Here is a 21,598-nt window from a genome sequence, read left to right as displayed (position 1 = left end):
GCCACACAGCATCTATAGAAAGTGAAGGGTAACCAACGTTTTGGGCCTGAGCTCTTTATCAAGGGATGAGCAAACAGTATGCCTGATAAGATGGGAGAGATGGGTGGGGAAGAGGAGGACAGGCTAACAGGGAAAAGTTCATTGGTGGGTCCAGTGGGGGGGGGGGGGGGGGGGGGGTGAAAGAGGGTAGCAGCTTTTACTCTCTTCCACCCTCCCACCTGTAATTTCCCCTCTACCTTCAGATTCCTGAATAATCAACGAACCACAGACACTGCTTTACTTTTCCTGCACTATTGTTTTTAAGTTTTCAATAGTAACGTTGTAGGATGGTTATAATATGAACGTTTGCACGATGACGTTGCCACAAAACACCGGGTTTCACGACGATAAATCCTGATTCTGAATCTGACTCTCTTGGTTAATAAAACTGTATTGGCATGTCTTAATATAAGATACGCTAAATACGATTACATTCTATGAAGTAACGTATTGAGTTAAGATTTTATTCTATACTTTGAACTACTTTGTTCAGTTTGCTGTTCCAGTGAATAAAACATCATCGAGTATTTCTTATTTTTATGTCATACAAAGTCAGAATAGATTAATAATTACACCCATCAATGGGTTTGATGTTAATGACTGATGTTGGAAAACCAACCAACCAGTAAACAGAAACAGTTTGCTAAGAGATTATTTTCAATAAGTATGATTGTTAATGACTACATTATTTTGGGTGACTAACCTTTGGTGTGCACGTTAATTTCCTTTGGGCGCTGGTTGTAAAACGTGCGCAGAGAGAGAACAGTGGCTGCGTGACCGGCTGAGTTTCTCCAGCACTTGTGCGGACTAAAAGATTATCCGTGTGGATCCACAAGTTAAACGTGCAGTACAGATCTGGGTGGCGTCAATGGAACCCCACTTTGGAAGCACGAAATAGAGTAGTCGGCTCCATCCCATCCTTGCCGACCAAGGTGTCATTCTGAGCTAGTTGTAATTGCCATATATCTGTCCAAATGTCTTAAATGTCAGAGGTGTTATAGCTTCCTCTGGCAGCTCATTCTTGATATGGACCGCCCTCAGGAACCCCTTAAATCTTTCCCCTTAACCTCTGGCCTTACGCGAGACGAAGCACAGATGAGGCGGCCTGTGGTCGGCTGCAATGGCCTCCTCAAGACTTTGGTTTCATTTCAAGTCCCCTTTCCCATTCCACATCGGCCGAGCAGTCCTCGGCCTTCTTCGCAGCCACAGTGAGGGCAAATGCAACCCGAAAGCACCTCGCACTACGTACCTGGTGATCCAATGGTGTGGACAATGAATATTCCAAATTCAATGAACCCATACCGCCAATGCTCCTTTGTCTCTCCTACTGATCCACCGAGATTAGAACACAGAACATCAGAGTACAGGCCCATGGTGTTGTGCCGACCTATGTAAGCAAACTCCACGATAATCTAACCCATCCTTATCTTACACCTTCTGTTTTTCTCAAATTCAAGTTTATCATCATTTAACTGTACATATACAACCAGGCGAAATACTGTTTGTCCACACACACACACACACACACACACACACACACACACACACACACACACACACACACACACACACACACACACACAAAAAACAATGAACAACCAAAGGAACAGATCACACTAATGATCCGAGACTCTCATATTTACAGAACAATATTTATTTATTTGTATTTATGAATACTTGTCCTGTGTATATATTGTGTATCTGGTTGTGTGCTTTGCACTGGGGACTGGAGAACGCTGTCTTGTCGGGTTGTGCTTACACCATCAGATGACAGTAAACCACACACACAAAATGCAGCCCATAATAATCACATATTTGCTCTAAGATCTAATTTAAAATGAACATACTGTATATAAATATTTTAAGATGATTTACTCAGTTGCAGGATACTATTCATCAATCTCATAGCCTGCGGGAAGAAGCCATTCCCAGTCTGGTAGTTCCTGATCTTGATGCCCTTATTCCCTCATGCATGTCGGAGTCTTTTGGTCTGTGTCCCTCTATGCCTTTTTTATCTAAGAACAGTAAAACCCCTGGTATCTGACACGTATGGTGGATGTCAGATAAGTGTATTTTACGGTTGCTTGAGACTTATTCTTACAGGGCATCTCACTAAAGCACCTGCATTTAGAATAGTTTAAAAGACAAAAATACTGTACTTCACTGAACAAATTTCACTTACACGAACCTTAAAAGAATTTTCCTTTCGCTGCATCCTTCCCTCCACAGAGTCACCCGAAATATGAACATTATAGATAATGAACCCCCTCCCCCAAGATTACAGATAAAGCCTCCGACCGTGGCAACTGTTACTAGGCAGGGGTAAGGAGACACTTTAAAAGAGTCACCCCAACGGCGAGCAGCACCAACCAGCTCTTCATCCTGGGTGACGCCATTGCTGTTTCACGCAACTTTATTCCAACAGCTGCTACGAGCAAAGCCCGACCAAGGCCCTCCTCTTCACCAAAGGTCTATGTGTTACTTCAGAGAACATTTCCTTTTACAATTTTAAATTTGCATTGCTCGAGGCTGCTGGTTTACTCGAATTCTGGATGAGAGAGGTACCTGCTGTAGGTTTAGAATTAAATGTTGGAGTTTTGGATACGATGGGATATCTAAAGGATACATTTCAAACGGAGCCCATGTCTGAACAAAACCCCCAAGCGTGACCTACCGTGGTCAGTCTCCTCAGCGAGCTGAACCTCTCCTCCCAGGCTGCGGCCGATTTGCGGAAAGCTTCGTGGCGCTTGATCAGCTGCTCGGCTTCATCCACGTTGTTGCCCAGATGCTCGCTGGTGACCATTCGCTCCTGCGTGCTGAGCCACGACTCTGCCACCACAGCCTCTTGCGCAAACTGATGGACCTCCAGCACTGGTGACAAACCAGAGCTCACGTCAGTCCCTGCCCTGAGCTCAGCCGACTGCTAACAGCATGGCGTCAGAGCAGCTGGAAGTGCCTGACACAGAAAATGGCCCCATCACCCATCACCATGGGCTCAACCACTTCTCGCTGCTACCTTTAGGCAGAAGCCTGAGGATCAACAGCTCTAGCTTCAAGATCTAACAACAACCTCTCGCTCAATGTCACCAAAACCAAGGAGCTGATTGTAGACTTGTCGAAAGGAGAACCACTGACGGAATAGCATTGGAGAGGGAGAGCACATTTTAAATTCATGGAAGTCACTATCTCGGAGGACCTGTCCTGGGCACATCGTATTAATGCCATCAGGAAGAAAGCACATCCTCAGGAGTTTGTGTAAGTTTGGCATGTCAGTGGAAACACTGGCAATTCCTAAAGTGTGCTGACCAACTGCATCACGGCCTGGTATGAGAGCACTAATATGGGAGTTGATACAGCCTGGGACAACACAGACTAAACTCAACTCTCCCCACCCTCGAGTACATCTCCAGGGAATGCTGCCGTCGGAGAGCGGCAGAAATCATCAAGAATCCACACCACCCAGCCTATGCTCTGTTCTCGCCACTGCCATCAGGAAAGAGGAGTCGGTGCCACAAGACTCGCACCCACCAGGTTCAGGAACAGCTGCTCCCCCTCCACCATCAGACTCCTCAACGACAAACTCAATCAGGGACTCGTTTAAGGACTCTCACTTTTCTCATTATTTATTACTGAATATTTATACTTCTGTATTTCTTTTTTGAGTACAGTATGCATTTACTGGTAATTATAAATTCTGCTTGGACTGCAGAAAAATAATCTCTGGGTTGTCATGTATGTGCTCTGACTTGAACTTTGAGGAACAGTTTCTTTCGAACAGCTAACCCTCTTGAACTTTCACTTGGTACACTAATCACGGATTCACTGGTACACTAATCACGGATTCACTGGTACACTAATCACGGATTCACTTGGTACACTAATTACGGATTCACTTGGTACACTAATTACGGATTCACGGTACACTAATCTCAGATTCACTTTGTACACTAATCTCGGATTCACTTGGTACACTAATCATGGATTGCTCCAACACCACAAAAAGACTATATCTAACATTAGGATCACTGTGAATATCTAATATATTTATTGTCTTTTAATTCTATTGTTTACTATTCTTTACACGTACCTGTTCGGCTGCAGAAAGTAAGAATTTTGGTGCATACGTAGATTGCATGACAATAAACTCATTTGTCATAAAATTCTACTGGTAGTGTGGGATTAGAGCTGGGGAGGTGTGAGCTGGGAGGCCAACGGGGGAGTGTGTGTGTGTACACTCGCATGTGTATGTGTGTTCTTGCACACGGGTCCGCTTGTGCTCGTGTGTGTCTGTAGGCGTGCGCCTTTGTAAATGCATGTTTGTGTGCATGCATCTGTGTTTGTGTGTGCATGTGTATGTGTGTGTCTGTGTGCTTGCACGTGTGTCTGTGTATGCTCATATGTGTGTGCTTATGTGTGTCTGTGTGTGTGCGCACCTTTGTCTATGTTTGTGTGTATCTGCATGTGCACGCATCCAGGTGTTTGTGTGTGTGCCTGTGTCCGTGTGAGTGTGCACAAAGTGCTGAGACTCACTCTGTTGCAACCATTCCCAGTTTTGCTCCCATTTCTCCATCATTTCGTTTTGCTTTTTCAGCACCTTCTCCAGCTTTTCTTGAATCTACAAATGAACAGAATATGAATCAGCTTCAATCTTCCAAGACTGCCCTTCAAAGCAATGTTCAGCTTGTTATCAAGGGCAAGCTCGGACAAAATTCCGACAGGACCAGAGAGGTTGGAGGCAGGAAGAACGTTCCTGGTGTTGGGAAAGCCGAGAACAAGGGGTCAGGCCCAGGAGGGGGAAGCAATTTAGGACTGACGCGAGGAGAAACTTCTTCACTTGTGGACTTGTGGAACTCCCTGCCACCGAAGGTTGTTGAGGCCGGTTCATTCGATATTTATCGAGAGGGAGATGGACGTGGCGCTTAAGAATAAAGGAACCAAGGCGTACAGAGAGAAAATAGGATAATGAAGTCGCGTGATCAGCCATAACAGGATTGAATGGTGATGCAGCCTCAAAAAGGGCTGAATGACCTTCTCCTGCTCCCATCTGCTATGAATCAAAACCCAAACAGGGGGAGCTGAGGACAGTTAAGCTGAGTATGATCATTCTCATTTATCAAGCGATTGGGAACACTTGTCTTTATTATGCTGTAATATCCACCACATATTTAGCCCAAGGTGTAATTCAATTTTAATTAAAATTTTTAATTTAGACATACAGTATGATACAGGTCACTTTGGCCCACAAGTCCATGCCACCCAATTTACACCCTATTAACCTACATCTCGGTACGTTTCGAATGGTGGGAGGAAACCAGAGTCCCCGGGGAAAACCCATGCAGACACGGGGGAGAAGGTACAAACTCCTTACAGACAGTGCGGGATTTGAACCCTGGTCCCGGTCGCTGGCGCGGTAAAGGTGTTGCGCTAACCGCTATGACAACCGTGCCACCCCAAGATGACTGGAATGGATAGAGGATTTAGAAGAGCAGTGGGGACACGGAAAGAAAGCTCCTTATTTGTGGGTGGAGCAGAAGACAGAGGAAAAGGAGAGCCCATTTCACTGCCAAACGTTGATGACAAAATCCTGTCCAAGATCATCGCCAATGGGGTCAAGTCTGCTCTGGGTCAGGTGATCCACCCAGAACAAGCTTCCGCTGTTCTAGGCAGCCTCGCGCTGCTCAGAGATACTCTCGCCTGCATGCAGGGCTGGAGGGTGAACGCTTGCCTGATCATCTTGGACCTGAAGGTTTGTGTCAGGGTATCACACACGTACTTGATGGGCGAGCTCCCCAAAATGAGCCTCGGGGAGGGACTCAGAAAATGAATTAAACTGCTCTACACAGAGTGCAGTTCTAATCAATAGGTGGGAAATGGAGATGTTCCCCTTCAGGTGCGGAGTCATCAGGAAGGACGAGGGTATAAAAAGAGTGACGTTGCTAGGTAGTGGAGGCACTCAGGTCAAAATCTCCCTGGACTGAGATGACGTTGCTGACTTCCGTTCAGACTCATGATTGGTCCGCTGACTGGTCAGCATCTGCGGTCATTTCTGGAAGAAGAACGAAGCAATGCTCTTTGTAATTGGCCTGATCAGTCTGCCATCCCTCTCACAGTCCGCTATTCCTTTCACAGTCAGATATGGGGATCTGGTTCAGAGGGGCTGAGGCAATAAAAATTGGTTGGAGGGGATTGCAAAGGTCCACCAGAATTTGGGAAAGAACCTAATCATCAGGTGTGAGGTAGCTCTTGGTAACACTATACGTGGTGCAGGTGTGGCCCCATCCCCCATACCTCCGCCCGGCCGGTCACCGGTCTTCTGGTTCACATGGGAATCCAAGATGCAAAGGGTCCACCAAAGGGTTGCCAGACATTGGGGGCTAGGGCATGCCCAATGAGGCCCTTCATCCCAATGGCCACCTTTGTGTGTGGCTGCATCTGGCTGTCCGTGGAATCAAAAGGCCACCAAGTGCCACTGTCTGCTGAGGGGTAACCGTCCAAGGTGTTGCGAAGGATGGGCCTGGCTCTATTGCCGCACAATATCCTAGTCAGTAGGACATTTCCAAGTAACCTGTCCCTCATGCAAAGGTTTTTCCGACAAACGCCTTTGACCACGAGGCCATCAGGCACTGGTCAGCACGGAATGTCCTTCAGGTACTGAGAGATGAGGCTCGCTGGCTACTGTGGGGAAGTTTCCCCAGATTGCCTGGTAGAATGCTTCATCTCGCCAGGGCTCACAAAACAAGCACAGGACATGGTCTGCTAGCAGTGAGAGAACCCCTCCTGGTCAAATCCTTCCTGTACGACTGGAACATCACCCACCATGCACGCTGTCCCTGAGATGACTGCGGTGGAGTGGAGACAGCCGCCCACCTCTTTGCAGAATGCAGATTCGCGAAGAGTCAGTGGAGAAGGATACAAGGGCCCTTGACACAGTTCATCCCTAGCGGCAGCCTGACAGAGGACTCTCTGATTTTACAGGCTGTTCGCGGGGACGCACTTGGAACGAGACGTCCAGAACCTTTGGTCTGCCCGCAACCTGTTGGCCTTCCAGCACACGGAGATGTCGGTGAGGGAACACCGATGACTGGCACATTCCAGGCTGCAGGAGGGATGCCCTGAGGCTTGGCACAGTCAGCGCGAGGGCACTCTGGTTGACTGGGATTCTCCCGCCAGCGGACGTTGAGGGGCTGAGTCTGAAGGGGAAGTCCCTCAAGCAGCAGAGACCCCTGAAGGTTTTCTGATTGTGCCAGAGGGCTTGAACTGAGCTGGAGACTTGTGAAGGCTGCAGAGACTGTGGGAGTGCTGGAGGCGAATCCTCGGACAGTCAGTAACTCTGCAGGGACTCTCTTTTGCTTCTCTTTCTCCGTCTGTAAGGGACATGAGACCATGCTAACGGTGGATCTTCATCTGCTTTATGGCAGACAAAAGGTAATTGTGTGTAAAATGGACTTTTCTGTTTTATTAACCATGACAATAAATAAATAATATCTGATCTGAACCCCCAAGGGTCCACATTAGTGGCAATGGCGCCATATAGTACAATAAATGTTTAATACCACAATGTCCAGTACCAAATTGTATATACAGTAAAATCCCCATTACCCAGAATTCAAGCAACCAGCAAAAGAAATCACCGAAAATAGAGAAAAAAAAAGAAAGTTTAACATTGGCACCCCCTAGTGGTCAGTCACCAATCAGGCACTATATAATTTCAAGCAACCGGAAAATACACCTATCCGGCATCTAGAGGTGCTGGATTCCCAGCTTGGGGGTTCACTGCACAAATAAAGAATGTGGAAACATTAGCTGCAAAGGAATTGATTGGTTCTTTACCTCATCAGAAGGCTGATGTTTACTGGTAAGCAGAGTCTTGCCCAGCTCAACACAAGCAATCAATTTCTTGTGCCTGGCTTCAATCTCCCCTCTGAGGCCCTGGTGGTAATTCATCAGCACCTCCACGGAAGAGACATCTCTGGGGAAGAAGAGATCGTCATTATCTCACAATGAACCAACACTGACAGGTAATATCACTTACGCCACAGCAAATGGCCCTGATATTTAACCCTCTTGGGTGAGACAAGATCTGGGGAGACGTGGATTAAGGGTGAAAGGGAACATTAGGGGAACTTTGTGCAGAGAATGGTGGGAGTGTGGAATGAACTGCCAGCAGAAGGGGTGTAAACGGGCTCAATTTCAACATTTAAGAAACATTTGGACAGGGCGCAGGTCATTGGGACACAGCGCAATAATAGTTCAGCACAGACCAAATGGGCTGAAGGGCCTGTATCTGTGTTGTAGTGTTCCGTGGAACTCAGTGGGAGAAAAGGAACCCTTCAAACACAAACCGTTCTTTTTCTCCCACCGATGCTGCTCGAACTGTTGAGATCCCCCGGCAGAGGGTGTTCAGCTCCCCACAAGCCTTGCCCACATCCTGAAGCACGCTGCCGTCTCCTCTCACTGGAATGAACACCTACCGGGGTTTCTCACCCGTGCCGATCTGACAGATGATGCTATCCATCCAGCCCACCAGCTCGCGGACCAGGCCGGAGAAGCGGATCTTGTCACTCATGGTGGTGAGCTGCAGCTTCCGCTGGTCGCAGGTGCTCAGTAGCTCCTTCCAGGCCTGCATCACCCTCTGCTCCTGGTCATGGATGGCCTCTGCATTCTCACCAGCATACACCGTCCGCAGCTGGGCCGCGTGCTCTTGCAACTGCCTCACCTGCTCACCAAGAAGACACTTTTCCTTGTTAGAGTTGCGGAATGGTTGGTCTGGACTATTAAAAATGCCACATTTCTTATTGCATTGTGGTATCAAAGAATATTAATCACCAATTCATCTAATACCTCCTTTCAATTTAACATATTGTAGTTGTTTTGGCCGGCACGATTATTGCAACGCTGTTACAGCGCCAGAGATCAGGACTGTTGTTCAAATCCAGCACTATCTGTAAGGAGTTTCTCTGTTTCACCCCCCCCCACCCCAGGTGTCTGCATGGGGTTTCCCCGGGAGGCTCCGGTTTCCTCCCACCCTTCAAAACGGGCTGGGAGTTTAAGGTTAATTGGATGTAATCGGGCGGCATGGGGTCGTGGTCCTGAAGGGCATGTTACCGTTCTGTACATCTGAATTTAAATTTTCTTTTCAAAGTACCCATTCAGCAGAAAGAATGTCAGTGCATTGTACAATGTGTATGATAATAAACTCATTTTCATTATCGTATTCAGTTAATAAGATGATTTAGTGAAAAAAAAGACAATAGAAGACGAGAAATACCTGGACAACTAACGCCTGCAGATCATGTTCAAAAGAACTCAGCATCCGTTGCAGAGTAAAGGTGCTGCTGGAATCGCCGACAGTAACATCCGGAAGCAGCTTGTGCTTCTCCTCGATGTGACCAGCCACCTCCTTGCAGTCGCTGAAGAACTTGTGCAGCTCCTGAGAGGCCGACAGCATCTGGGCTCGCGTCTCCATCAGCTCCAGCAGGTCCGCCCACGCCTCGCCCACTCCGTCCTTCCACTCGGCAATGGTGGCTGCGTCGCTGTGGCCGTAATCTATCAGCTCGTCCACCATCTGATTCACCACGTTGACCCGATCCTGCCCGATCATCCCTGTCTCGTGGGCAAACTCTGTGAATTTCTCCAGCAGTAACTGCGGGCAGAACCACAGCATGTCGTCATCGTCCAGCCAATTGAAAGGACAAGATATTTGCTCTATTGCTAGATGATACAGCCTTTGGATTTGTACTAACCATCAAGGGCTTAAGTCCGATATGTTAGTTATGTATCTGGTGTGCCCTCCCTCCCTTACCCATCTGTTACCTCCTGCCTGTGAGACCGTGCCCCTCTCCCCCGCTGTTTTGTTTTGCCGCCTGACTACATTTTGCTTGTATCTTGATGAAGGGCTCAAGTCCAATGTGTTGGTTCTGTATCTTTATCTTTGCTACATAAAGCACACTGTTTGACCTGCTGGGTTTCTCCAGCGTTGCGTTTTTACTTCAACCGCGGAGTCTGCAGACTTTCGTGTTTTATTTCAAGAGAATGAACCCCTTGTCGGGCACTGACTTGACCCGCCACACCGCGTGCCAGCCCACACCGACACACTAGGTTCCTGGCCCCAATCCCACTCACCGAGACGTGCTCGTAATCTTGGCCGAGCTCTGGTGACCCTGCCACAACCTCCCGCTCTGCAATCCACTGCTCCAGTTCGTCAACCTCACGGTTCAGCTGGAAGAGCCAGTAATGTTGCTCCAGCTTGCCCTTCCGTTGCTCAGCGAGATCCTTCAGACTTACGTACAAGCGGTCAATCTGTGATTGTTGCTTGCTGATCTGCTCACTGCAGCGAAAAACACCAAGAGCCAACTTATGGAAGGTTTACGTAAAAACACTGGAGAAACTCAACAGGTCAAACAGTGACACTTTGATACAGCAAAGATAAAGATACAGAACCGACATTTCGGACTTGAGCCTCTTCATCAAGGTACGAGCAAAAATGTAGGCAGGTGCCAAACAAAACGGTGGAGGGGCAAGGGCAGGGGAAGAGCACGGTCTCACAGGCAGGAGGGAACAAGTGGGTAAGGGAGGGAGGGCTCACCAGTAAACAGACAGCATCTGAGGTCTGGATCAAACCAGAGAGAGATGGAGAAGCTGCGCCATCCAATTCAAGTCTTCGCTTGTCAAATTGATTGGCATGGACTGGTTGGGCTGAAGGGCCTGTTTCCATGATGTAGAATGGTGGGGGGCAACCTATTACTATGCGGGCTTCACTGATTTTTCAGTGGGGGGGCGGTGTGTGGTGTGGCAGTGGTGCCGTCACATGAAAGGGGGGAGTGGCGGCGGCGCTAGGGGGAGGTGGGGGGGGGGTGGCTGTGGCACTGTATGGATAAATTTAGAACATGGGCCGGATATCCTATCCGTGGGCCTGAGGGCCAGATAAATTTGGATCGCGGACCAGATATCCAGTCCATGGGCCAGATAAATTTGGATCGCGGGCCAAATACGGAGGCCTGCGGGACAGATAAATTTAGATCACAGACCAGATATCCAATCCACAGGCCTTCATGCCTGAGGGCCATATAAATTTGGATTGCAGGCCGAATGCGCCCCGCAGGCTGTAGGTCACCCACCCCTGTTGTAGAACCTCGTGACTATGACTCTCCCAGTCCTCCACTGTCGTTCCTCCATTCTCTTTGTGTTCCGTAGCTATCATCTTGCAAATACAGAGCATCTACAGTCCTTTGCAGTGGGCTGACAATAACTCAGCATCCGGTGCAGTATTACCTCTCTGGGTGACCTTCATCCAATAATCCTCTGCAAGTTTTCGAGAGCTCGCAAATATTCTCTGCATAGTCATCGATCGTCTGCTCCAGAATCAGGTGTTTCTTCAGCATCTGGAGAGAGCTCTGCTCATCCTACATGAAGAATGGTACAAACAGTGGATGAGGTATATGCTGTTCTCACAATTTAAAAAATTTAGACACACAGCACAGTAACAGGCCCTTTTGGCCCACAAGCCCGTGCCGCCCAATTACATCCGATTAACCTACAACCCCTGGTATGTTTTGAAGGGTGGGAGGAAACCAGAGTCCCCGGTGAAAACCCACGCTGACGGGGGAGAAGGTACAAACTCCTTATAGATTCAAATATGGATCCCGATCACTGGCGCTGTAACAGCGTTGCACTAACTGCTACACTGACCGTGTCTCCCATTGCAGCTCAGTACAGGTTGAACCCACGACGATGTATGCCTACTCCACGACCATCTAATTTTTCCCTGTCTTGCACCCATAAGCCTCTATTTGAAAGTAAACATGAAAGCCTGCAGGCCCCGTGATTGAAGTAAAAACGCAAAGCTGGAGGTCAAACAGCGTCTTTTGTGAAGCAAAGGTAAAAATACAGAACCAACGTTTCAGGCTTGAGCCCTTCATCCAGGTATGAACAAGATGCAGTCGGATGCCCGAACAAAACAGTGGAGGCTAGGGGCAGGGGATAAATCTTAAAAGACTCTTAGACAAGCACATGAATGGAAGAAAAATAGAGAGATGGGTGTGAGGATGGGTGTGTTCCTCCACCTGCCCCTCCATTCCCACCGTTTTGTTCCAGGACCTATTTACATTTTGCTCGTACCTTGATGAAAGGCTCAAGCCCAAAACGTCGGTTCTGTATCTTTGCGATATAAAGGACGCTGTTTGACCTGCTGAGTTTCTCCAGCGTTGTGTTTTGACCCTCTATTTTATTCCTTTGTAAGAGTCTTTTGAATGTCCCCTTTTGTACCAGCCTTAAACACCAATCCTGGCAATGCACTCCAGGCATCCACCACACCCTGAGTGGGGAAAAAAAAACGTACCCCTGACATCTCCTCTAAACTTTCCTACTCTCGTCTTAAAACAGATGTCCTCTGGTATTTGCTATGGTCATTCCAGGGAAAAGATGCTGGCCATCCGTTCTATCCAAGCCCCTCCCAACCTTACAGTATATACCTCTATTGAGTCATCCACTGAGGTAGAGAGGCAATTTTAAAAAATCAGTGCGTCACTGTTTGAGGCAGTGTAACTTCTACAAAGCCAAACATCGTACGAATACTCAAATGTTGGAACCGCTCCAAATGCCTGCTCCACTGCGCCTGGTGGAATGATCTGGTCAGCACTCAAACCCCGCGTAAGCAATGGCTTTATTGTGCCTGCCTCAGCTTTCTCTCCAAAAAGACGACCAAACGCAAAACTCCCACTCATTTATCACAGACCAACAAGATTGCAAATTATTATTATTTTTTTCATAGATTCCAAATGCAAACCTGAATACATTTTCAAATGAACTCTTAAATCCAATTTCCAAGTGTCACCAAATTCCAAATGTGCTTGCATGTTGCCCTTAAAATTAATGCAAAATGCAATTTAATTAATTTCATTTTATATTTGTATTTAATTTAGGCATGCAGCAGGGGAACAGGGCCGATGAGCCAAATGACCTGCAACCCTGGTACATTTTTGAACGATGGCAGGAAACCAGAAAACCCTGAGGAAAACCCTCGCAGACATAGGGAGAACATACAAACTCCTTACAGACAGCGCGGGATTCGAACTCAGAACTGTAATTGAAATAAATTGACTTAGCAAATAGTTAAGGCAGTCTCTTTGTGGTGTCGGACCAGATCCTGATTTGTGTTAAAGGGGGGAGGTTCAAGAGCCTGATGGGAAAAAACGTTCTGCAAAAGTACTTGGCCTATCTTATACATTCACATTCAAGTGGTTAAAGGCACATCATAAAGGTCCCAACAATAAGGTCACTCTGTTTCAGATCCATGACTGCAGGAAAGATATCAATAAGAGGGCAGAGAAGATTTACTGGGATGTTGCCAGGACTTCAGAAACTGAGTTACAGGGAAAGGTAAGGACTTTATTCCCTGGAGCGCAGAAGAATGAGGGGAGATTTGATGGAGGTATTTAAATATGAAAGGATATATTGCAGTTTGAGCCAGATAAAAATGTAACGTTGCAGACAGATCTTAGAGTAGTTTAATGATAGTATGGGGAAGGGTACAGATAGAGTAAATGTAGGTTGGCTTTTTCCACTGAGGGCGAGTGAGATACAAGTCAGAGGACATGGGTTAAGGGTGAAAGGGGAAAAGTTTAGGGGAACTTCTTCACACAGAGAGAGCAGTGAGAGTGTGGAAAGAGCTTCCAGCTGAAGTGGTGAATAGAGGCTCGATTTTAACATTTTAAGAAGAATTTGGGCAGGTACATGGATGGGAGGGGTATGGAGGGCTATGGACTGGGTGTAGGTCGGTGAGACTAGGCACAGACTAGAAGGGCCGAAGAGGGCTGTAATGTTCTATGGTTCTCTAACCCTTCTAGTGAGGACACTGTTTAATCCACCTTCATGTCCTCGCAGGAAGCGTTAGATTAGATTCAATTCTATTGTCATTGAGCCAAGTAAAACACAAAGCAAATGACATACAACTAACATCCAACCAGAAGTTAAAAAATAGTGCTATGTACAAATAACTACAAATAACAGTATCTGAGAATATACATTTGAAAATGTTGACTGGAAGAGGGAAGCTAGCTGCAATCAGGCTCTTGAACCTCCCCCCTTTAACACAAATCAGGATCTGGTCCGACACCACAAAGAGACTGCCTTAACTATTTGCTAAGTCAATTTATTTCAATTACAGTTCTGAGTTCGAATCCCGCGCTGTATGTAAGGAGTTTGTATGTTCTCCCTATGTCTGCGAGGGTTTTCCTCAGGGTTTTCTGGTTTCCGCTCGTGGATAAAGACCTCCTTATTTGCCAAGGTAGTAAAAGACCATTGAGCAATGAACAAGACCCTGATTTTACATCCTGAGAATAGAAAAGAAAATCAATAAAGTGCACAAGTAAGAGTCGTTAAATGAGCCCCTGACTGAGTTTGACATTGAGGAGTCTGATGGTGGAGGGGCAGCAGCTGTTCCTGAACCTCGTGGGTGCGAGTCTTGTGGCACCGACACCTTTTTCCCGATGGCAGCAGCGAGAAGAGTGTGTGCTGGGTGGTGTGGGTCTTTGACATTGTACTTATGTGTACGACAATAAATGCTCATTCACTCATCCTGGTTAGTACATTAAACAGTAATCCTAAACACAGATTGTAAAAGAGATCGACCAGAATGTCGCCTTGAATGGAATGCTTCACTTAAGGAGAGAGACTGGTTACCTTGGGTTTGGTTTAGAGGAGGAGGTGGGGGGGGGGGGGGTGAAGGGAGAACCTAAAAGAGGTTTACAAAATGAGAAGAGGTGCAGATAAGGTGGATAATAAGAAACCCTTCCCCATACTATCATTAAACTACTCTAAGATCTGTCTGCAATGTTACGTCTTTATCTGGCTCAAACTGCAATTGTGAATATATATCCTTTATATTTAGCATTTGGTGGTAGCTGTGCATCTTATGTTTGACTGCACCAAGTCAGAATTTCAATGCATCTGTTCAAGATGCACATGAAAATAAACTCTCATTACGATACTGATTAGGTGTCTAAAACCAGGCAGTTCAGGTTCAAGGCGAGGAGTCAGAAGGTTACAGCGAATTGAGGAAAATCTATTCGGCCATAGGGTGGTTGGAATCTCAATGCACTGGCTGAGAAGATGGAGGCAGAGATTCCCACAATACTTAAACAGAATCTGACTGAGCATTTGAATCAGCAAGGAGAAGGCTATGGTGTACGGGATAAGTGTGGATAATGTTCTGCTTGGACACGATGGGATGAAGGGGCCCATCTCTCTCTCTGCTGTTAGGCCCAATGACATTTTAACATTTAAGAAAGAATCCCTGTACCAGCTGTTAAACATCAACAACAAACACTGGCAGACTTTCAGTCTTCACCTATGATGCTGTGTTTTGATCAAAACTAGATTTTAGTTTTTCCCCCAAACACAATAATGTCACTGGTCATGTTACATTCAAACATGGCATTTTAGATGAATTTCAGATTTCACATGAATATAATGTCTTGTACTTTGGGTATTTCACCACTAGTCATTTTCAACAATATCTTTGTAGCACAGAGCATACAATAAGGAAAAAAACACAGAGAGTAATGCACGTAGCTCCGGCGGTGACGACGGTTAGTAACAAACGGGCGCCAACAGAGCGTCAGAGCCCCCACATGGTCAGGTGTGGAATTTTCCACTTGAGGCTTGGATTTTGGAGTATTTTGGATAAGAGGTACTCAACCTGTATTTCTTTCTGTCCTTATGAATCCTCACTCTGCACCATGCCCACATACGGAACACTCACGCGTCTGTATTTTTATGGACACTGATGCGTGCCTCAGAATGAAAATGGGTCTTTACCATCGGGATTTCCTCACCTTTCCCTTCTCGTCCGTCATCATGTGCAACTCCTGCTCGCTCAGCCACGCCTCCACCTCTGTGGCGTCGAAGTAGTATTGCTGGGCGCGCTGCATTGCCAAAAGCCTCCGCTGCCGCTGCTGCATCGCGTCCTGCAGCATGTCCCATCGCTCGCGCAGCTTCTCCAGACCCAGACGTACGGCGTCAGCCTCTGGGCTCTGGATTGAGCCAATGTGCCCCGCTCGCTCCATCACATCGCTGACCCGAGGCTGGTGACCCTGAACTTCCCTCTGGAGAGTCTGGAGAAACATCAGACAGAACGGGTGTCAAAGATCTGGCAGAGCTCACAGTTAAGGTTCTCACATTGACCTTGCACCACTCAGGGTCATAAGTGCACTGGGAAGAACAAGCAGGGCTGTGTTAGTGGGCATTGGGGTCTCTTAGAATGAGTGAACATGTGTTCGATTAAGTAACATTTATTCCAACAGCTGGTATTACATCCAACACCTGTAACCTAATAGAACAGAGAGCAGGGCGACACAGTTGGCGTAGTGGTTAGCGCCACACCTTTTCAGCGCCAGCGATCGGGACAGGGGTTCGAATCCACCGCTCTCTGTAAGGAGTTTATATGTTCTCCCCATGTTTGCATGAGTTTTCCCCGGGGGCTCCGGTTTCCTCCCACCCTTCAAAACATACTAAAGGCCGTAGGTTAATTGAACGTAAATTGGGCTGAAATGGTCTATTACTATGCTATATGTCTAAATTTAAAATAAAACATTACAACACAGTACAGGCCCTTCAGCTTCCAATGTTGTGCCTAATGATAGAAACCTAGTCAATAAGCTAAACCTTCCCTGCCTTACACCTATAAACCTTATTTTTCTTGTATCCATGTCTGAGTCATTTAAATGTCCCAATTGCACCAGCTTCCATAGCAATGCATTCCAGATGCCCATAACTCTGTGTCTCTTCTAAACATTCCTCCCCTCACCTTGTACAGATGCCCTCTGGCGTTTGCTAATCTCGTCCGGGATAAAGGTGTTGGATGTCCACCCTATCTAACATGTAGACCTCCACAATGTCACCCCTCATCCTTTGCTCCAAAGAGAAAAGCCCCAGCTCTGCTAACCTTACCGCATAAGACATGTTCTCCAATCCAGACAACATCCTGGCAGATCTCCTCTCCAGAGCTTCCACATCCTCCCTGTAATGAGGTGATTGGAACGGAACACAATCCTCCAAGTGTAGACTAACCAGAGTTTTATAGAGCTGCAACATTACCTCATGACTCTTGAACTCCATCCCCCGACTAATGAAGGCCAGCATACCATAGGCCTTCTTAACTACCCAATCAACCTGCAAGGCAACCTTGAGAGATCTATGGATTTAGAGCCCAAGGTCCCTTTTTCCCCCCCATTGTTAAGAATCCTGTGATTAACCATCTGCCCTCAAGTTTGCCCTTCCAAAATGCATCACCTCACACTTATCTGGGTTGAACTCCATCTGCCAAATTTTCCGCCCAACCTGTCCATATCCTTGCTGAAACCTATGACAACCCTTTACACCACCCATTCTCAATGGGGGCTCTACCCTACCCCACCACACACACCCCACTCCGGGGCGGGGGGGGGGGGCCACAGCATAATTAAGTCAAAGCTTTGTTTTCATTTCACCTCAGGTAACTCAAATATTTCTTTTGTAGTCGGAAGGAGAGAAGTACGGAAGAAACCAAAATTTGACTGCTTCACAGGGAAGGGGGCCTATAAACTTTGAGCAGAGTCCTGTGGATGGGGAAGCGGGGGGAGGGGAAGAAGCAGGGTATAACTGAATAAAGGTTGAGAATGGCTGTTCCACTCTACCCACAACACCTCCAAACTTCATGCAACATGTCATCTAGGTACAAGCAGACTCAAATACAATGATTAGACAGCTTGATACTCCCTCCGACTGCCATCGAACCCTTCCTTCATGCAGTCCGTCGTAAAGTCAGCACTTCTGCCTAATTATTCCAGCCCCAGTGATTGCAGCACGTTCAGAGAAGGTACGAATCACTGGGGCTGGGGGGTGGGGGGGGGGTGCAGGATGATATTCAGCACAACAACGAGGTATTTCCCTCTTGGAGGATTGCCAGGAGTTATTGCTGAGATTCTGTGAGGCAGTGCAGAGGCCTCTGGGGTCCATTGGCAATTTCAGCACCTTGGACAGTGCAGCAGGTGGAGCTACTCCCTTGCGGGTCCAGAGACCCTGCTTTGATCCTCACCTCCAACACTAGCTGCGCAGGGTTTGAATGCCCTCCCTGGGACCATGTGCGTCCCAAAGACATGACCACTTGCATTAAGGGGGGGTAACAGGAGAAACAGGATGGAGTTGGTGGGCTAATGCAAGATTTTTTTTTGGTCAACAGTGCAGCACAGTACAGGCCCTTTGGCCCGCAATGTTGTGCTGACCTGCACAGTCAATCTAATCCTTCCCTCCCTCACAAGCCCATATTCCACCCAATTTTTCTTGCATCTAAAAGAAGTGAGGGGAATGGGATAAATGAGAACGCTCAGTACCTCGATGGCTCCTATGACGGAGGGAACTACAAAGCCCTCTGAAATTGTCACTCACCTGAAGTTTCTTCAGAAGCATTTGCACTGTTTGTAGATTGACCCCGTGGTCCTTGGACATGGCCAATGGCAGACGTTCCTCAACCCAGAGCTGTGGAGTTTAGAACACTTTCAAATGATCAACTTGTACAGGTATAGACTCGTGTAAAAGTTGAATTTTCTAGAGTATTTTTTAATGTTAAATTTATAGTTGGACTAAAGTATGGATACTACTTTTGAGGGGCTGGAACTCACACTAAAATCCAAAATACTGTATCAGAAGCAGAAGTCCAAATGATCTCTAAGCTAATAAGGAACAAAAACACAATGAATTAAGTGATTATGCAAAGTCTGTGCATCAAAACACACGTCCTGGCTTGGGTTCACGAACGAAGATTTAGGAAGGGCCATAGACATGGGCTTGCACAATGGATTTTTTTTTAAAAGTGGAGTGCAGTGTACGCAGTACTGGCCCCACCCTTTACGCTTGGGGTTTATCTGCCGTGGCCTAGCACGCTGGGATGGTGACAGCCAGGACCTCGGGTCATAGGCATTACGTTGGAGTGTCCTTCTCCTAGATGGATGGCCTGAAAAGGCCAACGAGCCCCATCCGCCCAGGTTTGAAATCAGAGATTTCCTTCCCTTAGGCTGGCTGCCAACTAAAGCTAACGAGTCCAGCCTATCCGTCCGGTTATACTGCTGGGCACTCGATCACACCATGATGTAGCAAACTTGGTGAAAACAGGGGACAGGCGCAGTATTGTAGGACAGGCCATTTGTAGTGAACTCCTGCGAGGCACGCCAGACATTGACCACGCAGCGATCACTACACAGAGAAAGGAGAGGCGAGTACCATATGCGTAAAACATGAAAGTCTGATTGAAGTAAAATCACAAAGGGTTGGGCCGGGGTGGGAAGGAAGAGCTCAAAGGAGGAGATGGGGGTTGAGTAGGGAGGTGTGAGGGGATAGGGTGTGGTGGTGGAGGGTGGGATGAGCCTGTGGGATCCCACAGCGGTGTCAGTCCTGCGAAAGCCGAGGTTGGTGTGGGAACGGGCGAGGGAGTCGCTGTGGATGTCAGTACAGGGGTGGATGGGACCGCAGTGAGTACCTGCCCCATCAGGGGTGGCCGGGGTCAAGGCACGAGTTCGTGACCAAGGTGTTGGGAGCTCAATGGGTGGGAGGTGAGAGCCTGGGATCGACTTACATGAGATATATGGAAAGTTTCAGATACTTAGGCCAAAAATGTGTGTTGACTTCTACGAGATTGACTTTTAATCGGTAATTGGAATGCAGTTTAATATAACTCTGCTCTCTAACTGCAATAGATGATTTGTGGATGGAAAGAGGTTGACTGAACATTGTAGTGAATCAAACAGCATGGAACAGACCTTCGGCCCAAGCCATCTGTGCTAACCATGCAGGAATTCTAGACCAGTCCCATTTACCCAATATCCTTCTAAACCAGAGGTTCTCCACTCACATATCGCCTGAAGTAATCCCTTGCTAAACACGGGGAACCTATGTTCTAAATCCCTCCTATCCAAATGATGCTTGCACCCACAGAGCCTTGGTGACAATTCAGCTCAGGCCAGCAAAGTTTGTAATGATTCAATGCGCCCAGCGAGATGTGCCTGCCATCTCACCAATATTTAACGCCACAGTACATTTCGTGTCCTTCCTTCATTGTTACAGCGGGCCCCTCGTCTGAGTGACGGGTCAATTAACTGTGAGGCACAAGCTTTTACCACGCAGTCAGTGTGCACTACACAAACATGCTGGAGAAACTCAGCATCAACAGGAAGGATATCCAATGATTTTTACCCGAGCCCTTGGCAGATGCCCGAATAAAATGGGGGAGAGGAGAAGGGGAGAGGAGGGAGGATGGGGCAGGACGAAGAGCACAGGGTAACAGATAAGAAGCCATGTGGGTACAGGCAGGAAGGTAGAAGAGAAAAAAAGCTGAGGTGATAGGAGGAGAGGGTAGATCTCTGAATGGAGAGGGAAAGGGATGGGTAGCTGCTGGAGGGATTGAGAAAGAGAAAGATTCTGAGAGGGGTTTAACAGAAACTGAGAAGTCGACGTTAATGCTGTCTGGTTGCAGAATATCAGGTGCTGTTCCTCCGATTTGCAGGTAGCCTCAGTTTGACGTGCACGAGGCCACGGACAGACAGGCAGTCAGTGAGCGAGCTTTGGTGCTTACCATCTCATCCTCCATGTCCCGCGTGATCTGATGAACCTCCTTGGACGCCAACAGAATCCTCCGCCGTTGCTTCAGCGGTTCGATCAGGCGGACAATTCGCGTTTCCACCAGGTTTTGCTTCTCGATAACCTCGTCTTTGCCCGAACCTTCCTGCTGCAAGGTTGAAGCTTGGGCTTGCAACTCTCCCACCTCCCTGTACCAGCCCTCCATTTGATTCTCCAGCACCTGCAGATCAAGATCAGCCAAGGTCATTGAGGTAAACCGTATCACAGCTTCAAACCAATCCCAGTCTTGTGTAACAATAACGAGGGGTGGAGGCTGAATCCCTCAACAGATTCCAGTTTCCTCCCACAGTCCAAATATGGGTCACATAGGCTTGCAGACTGGAAGGGCCTGTTTCCCTGCTATATCTCCAGATTAAAGTCAAATTTATAGTCATTTGATTGTCCAAGTTCAACCTGATGACATAGTGTTCACTGGTCCTCGGTGCAAAACACACACACACAAAACATAGGCAGGACAAAAATTCATATATAAAAATTAAAAAATATTTTTTGTTCTCGGAGGGTTAGTGTGAGCCGTTCCTTTGGTCGTTCACTATTCTCACTGCCCGTGGGACGAAGCTGTTCCTCAGCCTGGTGGGTGCTGGCTCTGATCCTCCTGGACCTCTTCCCCGATGGGAGCAGCTGAAGGATGGCATGTGTTAGGTGTTCAATGATTTTGCACGCCCTCTTCAGACAACAATCCTGGTAGATCATGTCGATGGGGGGGGGGGGGGGGGTGGGTAGGAGAGGGGGAACACACGCTGCCTCTCTTATGGATCTGTGGTTGACCTCCGATCCATTTCTCTGTAGCAACTGGACCACACTGTGATGCAGTCTGTTTTGCACATGTGTGTGCGTTCGCGCACACAGCTTAAAGGGAACACAACCTGACGGAACTGCATTTCTCCGGACC

General features: G+C 47.4%; 1 protein-coding gene across 2 annotated transcripts in view; it reads right to left on the bottom strand.

Moving 5' to 3' along the window:
• Window positions 1-21,598, bottom strand: part of LOC138748759 (spectrin beta chain, non-erythrocytic 4-like) — an 80,790-nt gene that overhangs the window by 10,437 nt on the left and 48,755 nt on the right. For both annotated transcript variants that reach the window (XM_069909450.1, XM_069909451.1), the window contains 10 exons: window positions 20,642-20,866; window positions 18,463-18,552; window positions 15,873-16,151; window positions 11,311-11,441; window positions 10,162-10,366; window positions 9,308-9,682; window positions 8,511-8,755; window positions 7,870-8,008; window positions 4,570-4,654; window positions 2,714-2,910 (listed from right to left, as the gene is read on the bottom strand). In XM_069909450.1, coding sequence (XP_069765551.1) covers window positions 2,714-2,910; window positions 4,570-4,654; window positions 7,870-8,008; window positions 8,511-8,755; window positions 9,308-9,682; window positions 10,162-10,366; window positions 11,311-11,441; window positions 15,873-16,151; window positions 18,463-18,552; window positions 20,642-20,866 — 1,971 coding nt within the window. The remainder of the gene's footprint in view (window positions 1-2,713; window positions 2,911-4,569; window positions 4,655-7,869; window positions 8,009-8,510; window positions 8,756-9,307; window positions 9,683-10,161; window positions 10,367-11,310; window positions 11,442-15,872; window positions 16,152-18,462; window positions 18,553-20,641; window positions 20,867-21,598) is intronic.

Source organism: Narcine bancroftii, chromosome 13 (assembly GCF_036971445.1).
Source record: "Narcine bancroftii isolate sNarBan1 chromosome 13, sNarBan1.hap1, whole genome shotgun sequence".
Classification (NCBI taxonomy): domain Eukaryota; kingdom Metazoa; phylum Chordata; class Chondrichthyes; order Torpediniformes; family Narcinidae; genus Narcine; species Narcine bancroftii.
This window is presented reverse-complemented; position numbering and strand designations above follow the sequence as displayed.